Source organism: Macrotis lagotis, chromosome X (assembly GCF_037893015.1).
Source record: "Macrotis lagotis isolate mMagLag1 chromosome X, bilby.v1.9.chrom.fasta, whole genome shotgun sequence".
NCBI lineage: Eukaryota > Metazoa > Chordata > Mammalia > Peramelemorphia > Peramelidae > Macrotis > Macrotis lagotis.
Genome location: NC_133666.1, coordinates 248597921 through 248607955, shown reverse-complemented (window position 1 = coordinate 248607955; position 10035 = coordinate 248597921). Strand labels below are relative to the sequence as shown.

The 10035-nt window shown below is 34.0% G+C and overlaps 1 protein-coding gene across 6 annotated transcripts in view; it reads left to right on the top strand.

Moving 5' to 3' along the window:
* AP3B1 (adaptor related protein complex 3 subunit beta 1) overlaps positions 1–10035 on the top strand; it is a 374259-nt gene that overhangs the window by 157021 nt on the left and 207203 nt on the right. For all 6 annotated transcript variants that reach the window (XM_074204381.1, XM_074204379.1, XM_074204375.1 and 3 more), the window contains exon 8: positions 6–164. In XM_074204381.1, coding sequence (XP_074060482.1) covers positions 6–164 — 159 coding nt within the window. The remainder of the gene's footprint in view (positions 1–5; positions 165–10035) is intronic.

Below are 10035 nucleotides of genomic sequence, written 5' to 3'. Positions count from 1 at the left end.
TACAGGATGAAAACCTAGAAGAAAACAAGGAAAAGAATTTCTATGAATCAGATGAAGATAAAAAAGAAAAGACTGACAAAATTAAGATTTCTTATTCTATGGATCCAGACCATCGACTACTCATTAGAAATACAAAGCCTTTGCTACAGAGTAGGAATGCTGCGGTATGTTAAACATTTTATCTTTAAAATATACAAAGAATCTTTTTTAAAAGTGCCAAATGCTTTATGAAGTATAAAGCTATTGTATAAGGCTGACTTCTTTTTATGTTGTTGCTAATGTTATATATTTTTGTTTATTGATACAAACTAAAAGTAGAATAAATGAAACTGACATGGAAGTATCTTTTAACAAAAAAAAATTGTTGGTAACTTTTAATGTGACAGGTACTACCCAATAAACCCTAAACATATTTAAAAGGACATTTTTAGAAATGTGATTGATCAGTCATTAAGGGGATGAAAATATATGTCTTAAATTGAACAGTATGGTACTAACAAATGTTGGTTAATTACAGATTAGGGGACTTTACTTTTTGATGAATATCATGAAAATAGCTTTTTATTCAAGTTTTTTTCTAGCAGTGTTTTACCTTCAGAAATAAAGCCACAGCAAAGATATATGGTACAGTTTTTGATAAAGAGAACTGGTACTTGTAAAAAAGTATCAGTGATGAACTTAAAATTTTTTTGTTGTTGGTTTTTTAAGAGTAATTGAGCATGCACCAAGATAAACTTCTTAACAGATTAGATTCTTTGTTTTAAGCATGTATACCTACTTTGAAAGACTAAATTTTACCTTTCTTAAAAAAACTATTCTCTTAGAGAATTACCTTTATTTTTTTTAATTTTTAAAGATTTTATTTGAGTTTTACAATTTTTCTCCCAATCTTACCCCCCCCCCCCCCCCCCCCCCCCCGGGAAAGCAATCTGTCAGTGTTTATTTTGTTTTGTTTCCAAGTTGTACATTGATCCAAATTGAGTGTGATGAGAAAGAAATCACATCCTTCGGAAGAAACAAAAAGAGAGAACACGATCAGACAATAAGATATGTTTGTTTGTTTGTTTTTTCTAAATTATAGGGAATAGTCCTTGAAATTTGTTCAAACTCCCTGGCTCTTTATCTGGCTACAGATAGTATTCTCCATTGCAGACAGCCCGAAATTGTCCGTGATTGTTGCAATGATGGAAGGAGTGAGTCCATCAAGGTTGAACACCACCCTCATGTTGCTGATAGGGTGTACAGTGTTTTTCTGGTTCTGCTCATCTCACTCAGCATCAGTTTATGCAAATCCCTCCAGGCTTCCCTGAATTCCCATCCCTCCTGGTTTCTAATGGAACAATAGTGTTCCATCTCATACATATATCACAGTTTATTACGTCATTCATCAATTGGTGGACATTTGTTCAATTTCCAATTCTTTGTCACCACAAAGAGGGCTGCTATGAATATTTTTGTACAAGTGATGTTTTTGCCCTTTTTCATCATCTCTTCAAGGGTATAGACCCAGTAGTGATATTCCTGGGTCAAAGGTTATGCTCATTTTTGTTGCCCTTTGGGCATAGTTCCAAATTGCTCTCCAGAAAGGTTGGATGAGTTCACATCTCCATCAACAGTGTAATAGTGTCCCAGATTTCCCACAACCCTTGCAACAGAGTTCATTATCCTTTCTGCTCATATTAGCCAGTTTGAGAGATGTGAGGTGGTACCTCAGAGAAGCTTTGATTTTCATTTCTCTAATAATTAATGATTTAGAGCAATTTTTCATATGGCTATGGATTGCTTTGATCTCCTCATCTATAAATTGCCTTTGCATATCCTTTGACCACTTGTCAATTGGGGAATGGCTTTTTTTAAAAAAAAATATGACTCAGTTCTTTGTATATTTTAGAAATGAGTCCTTTGTCAGAATCATTAGTTGTAAAGATTGTTTCCCAATTTACTACATTTCTTTTGATCTTGGTTACAGTGGTTTTATTTGTGCAAAAGCCTTTTTAATGTAATCAAAATCATCTATTTTGTTTTTGGTGATGTTCTCCATCTCTTCCTTACTCATAGATTGCTCCCCTTTCCATAGATCTGACAGGTAAACTAGTCCTTGATCTTCTGATTTGCTTATAGTATTGTTTTTTATGTCTAAATCCTGTAACCATTTGGAACCTATCTTGGTAAAGGGTGTTAGGTGTTGGTCTAATCTAAGTTTCTTCCATACTAATTTCCAATTTTCCCAGCGTTTTTTTTTTTTATCAAAGAGAGAGTTTTTATCCTAATAGCTGGACTCTTTGAGTTTATCAAGCAGCAGATTACTATAATCGTCTCATGCTTTTGCACTTAGTCTATTCCACTGGTCCACCACTCTTTTTCTTAACCAATACCAAACAGTTTTGATAACTGATGCTTTATAATATAATTTTAGATCAGGTAGGGCTAAGCCCCCTTCTTTTGCACTTTTTTTTCATTAAATTCCTGGAAATTCTTGACTTTTTATTTCTCCATATGAATTTACTTAAAAATTTTTCTAACTCATTAAAGTAATTTTTTGGAACTTTGGTAGGGCACTAAACAGGTAGTTTAGTTTTGGTAGAATTGTCATTTTTATTATATTAGCTCTACCTATCCATGAGCAGTTGATATTTGCCCAGTTATTTAAATCTGATTTAATTTGTGTGAGAAGTCTTTTATAATTGTTTTCAAAAAGTTTCTGAGTCTGTCTTGGCAAATAGACTCCCAGGTATTTTATATTGTCTAAGGTTACTTTGAATGGGATTTTTCTTTCTAGCTCTTCCTGCTGTATCTTGCTAGACATATATAGAAAAGTTGAGGATTTGTGAGGATTTATTTTATATCTTCCAACTTTGCTAAAATTGCTAATTGTTTTCAGTAGTTTTTTGGATGATTTCTTGGGATTCTGTAGGTAGACCATCATGTCATCTGCAAAGAGTGAGAGTTTTGTCTCTTCCTTCCCAGTTCTAATTCATTCAATTTCTTTTTCTTCTCTAATTGCTGAAGCTAACATTTCTAATACGATATTGAATAGTAGAGGTGATAGTGGGCATCCTTGTTTTGCTCCTTATCTTATTGGGAATGCCTCTAGCCTCTCCCCATTGAATATAATGCTTGTTGATGGTTATAGATAGATACTGCTAATTATTCTAAGGAACAGTCCATTTATTTCTACATTCTCTAGTGTTTTTAATAGCAATGGATGCTGTATTTTGTCAAAAGCTTTTTTCAGCATCTATTGATATGATCATATGATTTCTGATAGGTTTGTTGTTGATATGATTGAGTATACTATCAGTTTTCCTAATATTGAACCAACCCTGCATTCCTGGAATAAATCCTACTTGATCATAATGTATTATCCTAGTGAGAACTTGTAATCATTTTGCTAAGATTTTATTTAAGATTTTTGCGTCTAGGGGCAGCTAGGTGGCATAGTGGATAAAGCACCGGCCCTGGAGTCAGGAGTACCTGGGTTCAAATCCGGTGTCAGACACTTAATAATTACCTAGTTGTGTGGCCTTGGGCAAGCCACTTAACCCCATTTTCTTTGCAAAAACCTAAAAAAAAAAAGATTTTTTTGTTTATATTCATCAGGGACATAGGTCTATAATTTTCTTTTCTCTGTTTTAACTCTTCCTGGCCTTGGAGTCAGGAGTACCTGAATTGAAATCTGGCCTCAGACTCTTAATAATTATGTAGCTCTGTGGCCTTGGGCTAGCCACTTAACCCCCATTGCCTTGCAAAAAAAAAAAGCAATTGTGTTGGCAGAGAAGACAATTTATATTGCCTTGAAAACATTTGTAAACAAAAACTTCAAAGAAAAATGAGTATTGGCATAAGCCCAATTAGACTTTATAGAAGAGAGCAAGAAGTCTTTTTTAAAAATTTTTCAATATGAATGGTAGAGAAAAATAGGGAAAAAAGAAGTGAGAGCCATCAAATAAAATTATAATCTTTATAAAAGAGGCACAAAAACTCCCACAAAAAGTCATTAAAAATTAGTATTGTCCAATTGGTAAAAGAGGAACATACATAAAAAATTAGGATGAGAAAAATATCTCCTAAAAAATTAGAACCAACCAGGTGAAAGGTAATGATTTCCTAAGATATCAAACTACAATCAAAGAAGGTCAAAAGACTGAAAAAAATTCATTAAGAATGAAGGACAAACATCACCTTGTCATATAATCTTAAGTATTGGTTCATAGATTATAGGTAGGTGGGTGTTAAGAAAAATAAAGATACATATATTATGTGTGTTTCTGAGTTTCTAAACATTTTCTGTTGTCTGCAAATCTTAATGTGTCATCCATGGCTCCCACCAAACCACCAAAAAAAATTCCCTTTTAGTTTCTTATGCTGATCAACAATATGAAAACCATGACAGGAAAAGTTGTGATATGGATGGGATAAGTTAGAAAAAACAACTTTTGAAGACATAAATGAATTCTCTCTAAACTTGATTGTAGTCACAATTAAAGTCTACCAACATTTCTATTACAAAGACTTTTTTGAAAAAAAATAGTATTGATGCTAAAAAATTCAAATACGATAGCAGCATTATAATACTGTATCACTAAAATCAGATTGGGATTTTAACAAATTTACAGGACTAGTTCTATATTATTAAAACTTTAAGCATAATTGACCACGTCAGGTACAAAAAATAATGAAAGTTATTTGATTATTTCCATAAATTTAGAAAAGATTTTGATAAAATACAGTATCCTTTTCCTTTAAAATCTCTGAACTGCAGAAGCAAAAAGGAGACTTTTTCCTATAATAAGCAGTGTCCATCTAAAATAAAGAGCAAGTATTATCTATAACGGGAATAAACTTGAAGACTTTCCAATAACAGAGATGAAGCAATCAAGTTCATTAACAACATTGTTATTCATTATTTTTTCTAGAAATGTCAAGTAATTTTACTGTATACTAGGAATGAAATGAGATGAAAAAGATGTTGAAAGAATAAGCATAGGCAATGGGAAAACAAAACATCAGTTATTTCCAGTTGATTTGATAGTACTTAGAAACCTTTAGAGGGTTAATTAAAATTTAGTTAAAACAATTACCTCTTCTCTCCCACACTTTCTTTTGGAGCCTTCCAAATACTGAGCTGGTGCATGTGTCAACCTCATTGTCAATGTGTACCTCCCTGGCAAGTACACTGCCAAGGTAAATTAATTTACCCACAATATCCAAAACTTCTCCATTTGCTACAACTGATTATTTCACATATGGATGGTGTGGTGCTGGCTGATGGAGCACCTGGGTTTTCTTGGTGTTAACTGTTAGACCAAAATTAGCACAAACAGTAGAGAATCTATCCACAATTTGTTGAATCTCAGCTTCAGAGGCTGCATTGACAGCATCATCATCTCTAAACAGAAGATTATGCACCATCAGTCCCTCCACTTTGGTCTTGGATTGTAACCTTTTCAAGTTAAAGAATTTACCAGCAGTGATTATCCTCAAAGATGATAATATAGTTGAAAACATCATGCTAAAAAAGCATGGGAGCAAGGACTCATCCTTGTTTCACTCCATTGGTGACTGGAAAATCTTGAGCTCATTGTCCACTATTTAGAACCCAGGCATGCTTGTCATCATGAGATTGATATATAATATTGACAAATCAAATTTTGATATAATTTTCCATCAGTCCTTATAGCAGATTGTATCAAAGGCCTCATTTATATCTCAAATGTTGTCTATAGACCTCTATTTGCTTCTGACATTTTTCCTGGAATTATTGAGCAGCAAATACCACATTGCCTGATTGTTCCTCAATCCTTTCTGACATTACACTGGCTCTCAGGTAGGTAACCATGTTCCAACTGAAGGATCAAACTATTGAAAAAGATTCTGGAAAGAATTTTACCAGCAATGATTAAAAGTGAAATATCCCTGTGATTGTCACAGGACAGTCTATTCCTTTACTTTTTCTTTCTTTTTCTTCTTTAAAAAAATTTTTTTTAAGGTTTTTGCAAGGCATTGGGGTTAAGTGGCTTTCCCAAGGCCACACAGCTAGGTAATTAGTAAGCGTCTGAGGCCGGATGTGAACTCAGGTACTCCTGACTCCAGGGCTGGTGCTCTATCCACCTAGCTGCCCCTCCCTTTACTTTTAAATAAGAGATGGACATTGGAGGCATCCTTGAATTCTTGGGGATAACCTCTTCATGCTATATAAACTGGAAAGCTTCAGGCAGTTTTTTGGATGAGCAGTGGACCCCCCCCCCCCCATCTTGTAGATCTCAAGTGGAATAGATTAGGAGCCTAATGGCATTTAAAATCTCTTCTTCTTCAGTTGGACTTTAACAAGGTAAATGGTCAGTGACTTTTGCATCAATTGATGATAGTCTGTAAAGTATATAGTAGCTCTTTTCTGATGGCAAAAAAAAGAACACTGTGGAAGTGTTCAGCCCCCTCTTTCTAGGAGATCATTAAACTGGCTACCAAACTGAAGGTCTGCAGACCTTGTGCTGACTCCTTTGCTGTATGCTTGTAAAACCTGGACAGTCTACTACAACACCATGTTAGGAAACTGAATTGCTAACATTTAAATCATCTTTGGAAGATTCTGAAGATCACCTGACAAGAGTAGTTAGCAGACATTGAGGTCCTTTCTTGAGCTAAATTCCAAACAGTCAAATGTTACTACAGATAGTGCAATTACGATGCACTGACAATGTTGTTAAAATGCCAAATTCTACTTGCCGAAAAGGCTATTTTATGGAGAACTCATATAGGGCACATGTTCACAAGGGGGTCAGAAGAAGTGAAACAGAGACATTCTGAAGGTTTCTCTTAAAAACTTCAAAATTGATTCTGCAGAAGGGATGGTACTGGCAAAGGATCATTCAACACTCATCAGAGAGAGTGCTGTGCTCCATGAACAAGACAGAATTGAAATAGCTCAAATGGGAGACATCTAAGTTTAGAGTAAACACCCCAAGTGTTCACGTGAACTATTTGCGTCCAACCTATGATAAAGCATTCTAAGCTCATATTGGTCTGTTCCTTCACAGTTGAATACTATAATTTGTCTCTAATATAGTGAGATAATTTTGATTCTCTTCAATAATGAAGAACAAGAACCAACCTACCAACCAAGTCAAAACAACTAACATCTTTAGCACACTTTCAGGATAGAAAATATACCCTCACATGTAATCAAAATTTCTATATATTACCAACAAAGCCCAGCAGACTGAGATGGAAAGAGAACTTTCATTTCTAATATCTATAGAAGGTATAAAGTAGTTGAGAAGCTACATACCAAGACACCTGTGAACCTTTGTGAATTCAATTACATAATATTCTTCACACAAATTAAAATATCTAAATAATTGGAGAAATATTAATTTCTTATAGGTAGGATTAACCAATATATAATTAAAGTTATAATACTTCTTGAATTATTTTGTATCATGCCAATCAGCTAAGAAAGTATTACTTTGTAGAGCCAGAATAAATAATTTTAAAATTCTTCTGGAAGAACATAATGTCAAGAGTATTAAGGTAATTGCTTTTAAGAAAATGGAAAGGAATGGGGCCTAGCTTTATTAGTGATCTAACTGTACTACAAAACTGGAATCATCAAAACAATCTGGTGTTGGATAAGGAAAAGAGTGCTTGATCAATAAATAAGATTAGGCATCTAGTATATAGAAACAAATGAGCACAGTAACCTAATGTTTGATAAACCCAAAGATCTTATCTATTAGGATTAGAACTATTTAGGAAAAATGGAAAAACAATCTGATAGAAAGTGTCAGTAGATTCACATCCCATACCTTATGGGAAGAAAATCTCATATTGGTACAATTTATATAAGAAGCATGATAAAAATAAATTTGTGGAGCATGAAAGAAATTACCTGTCATCTTTCTGATTGGGGGAAAGTTCATGACCAAAAAAGAGGTAACTTCATAGAGTGGAAAAATGGATAATAATGTTTACATAAAATTTTGAAGCTCAAATGCAGATTGAAACAATTCTGAGGTATTACTTTATGCCTATTAGATTGGCTAAAAGGATGGAAAAAGAAATTGACAAATATAAGAGGGATCAGGGAAAATTGAGACACATTTACTTGTGGTAGAGTTGTGAACTGATTCAGCAATTATGTAGGGCAATTTGGAACTCTGCTCAAAATACCTATGAAATCATGCATATACTTTCACAAACAGTATCACAACTATGTCTATCCTGAAAAGATAAAAAACAAAAAGAAGAGGACCTAAATGCACAAAAATATTTATAGTAGCTCTTTTCTGATGTCAAAGAATTTAAAACTAAGTGTTTGCCCATTAATTGGGGAATGGCTGAACAAGTTGAGTTTGGGATTATGATGGAATACTATTGACTGTACCAAATGATTAGCTAGATGCTCTCAGAAAAATCTGGAAAAACCTTACATGAACTGATACAGAATGAAATAAGTAATCCAGAAGAAAATAGCATATTGTTAGCTTCAGTATTGTAAGATGCTCAACTTTGTTCTCAGAAGTACATTGATCCAAGATAACTCTGAAGGACTTATGATGAGAAACAACCGATAGAGTCTTAATACAGATTGAAGCAAACTTTTTTTATTATATATTCATTATTTTATATATATATATATATATATGTGTGTGTGTGTGTGTGTGTGTGTGTGTGTGTATGTGTATATATATATATATATATATATATATATATATTCTTTTATGGTATGATCAAGGTGCAATTGTTTTGCATGACTACACATTTAAACTATATCAAATTGCTTGCCTTCTTAGTAAAGGAGTTGGAGATGGAGAGAGAAAATTGGAATTCTCTTTAAAAAGTAAATATTTAGAGAGAGAGATACATTTCCTGGGTGAAACCAAGATGATGGAGAAGAAGTTAGGAAGCTCTCTGAGCTTTTCCCAGTTTCCCTCAGAAACAACTCTAAATGAAGTCTAGACAAATCCCTAAAGCAAAAGAACCCACAAAAAGACAGAGTGAAATAACTTTTCAGTTCAAGATATTCTAGGGGAACTTTAGGAAAGGTCTGCCTCACATGGGTAAAATGGAAGTGCAGCCCAGTGTAGGCCAGGGGACCTGGGAAGCCTTCAGGAGGCTCTTAATCACAGTGCATTCAGTAACCAAGGCAATGGAGTCACAAATGAACAGATCAATGGTAGAGAAGGTAGAATTCCAGCTCCAGTGTGATCTACTCATTCTTTAAAATTAGGTTATTATGGGGCTCAGCTACATGGCCCAGTGGATAGAGCACTGGCCCTGGCATCAGGAGGACCTGAGTTCAAATCTGGCCTCAGATACTTAAAAATTACCTAGCTGTGGGACCTTGGGCAAGTCACTTTACCCCATTGCCTTGCAAAAAACCAAACCCCAAAATTAGGTTATTATGTTTCCAATTAATTTTTGGGTTGTTTTTCCATGCCCCTTTATTACATGTAATTTTTAATGCATCATGATCTGAAAAACATGCATTTAATATTCTGCTGTTCCCCATTTGATTGTAAGGTTTTTATGCCCTAGTACATGGTCAATTTTGGTGCCATGTACTGCAGAGAAAAAAGTATATTCCTTTTTATCCCCATTCACTTTTCTCCAGAGGTCTATCATGACTAGATTTTCTAAAATTCTATTCCCCTTCTTAACTTCCTTTTTTGTTTATTTTGTGGTTAGAGTTCTCTAATTCTGAGAAAGGGAGGCCTCCTACTTTTACAGTTTTGTAATTCATTTAGCTTCTCTTTCAAGAATTTGGCTACCACACTACTTGCTGCATAAATGTTTAATAATGATATTACTTCATTGCCTATGGTGCCTTTTAAGAAGATGTAGTTTCCTTCCTTATCTCTTTTAAAGTGATCTATTTTTGCTTTTGCTTTGTTTGAAATCAGAATTGCTACTCCTGAATTTTTTACTTTCCTTGAAACACAATATATTTTACTCCAGTCTTTTACCTTTACCCTGTGTATAGCTCTGCTTCAAATGTGTTTCTTGTAAATAGCATATTGTAGGATTCTGTTTTTT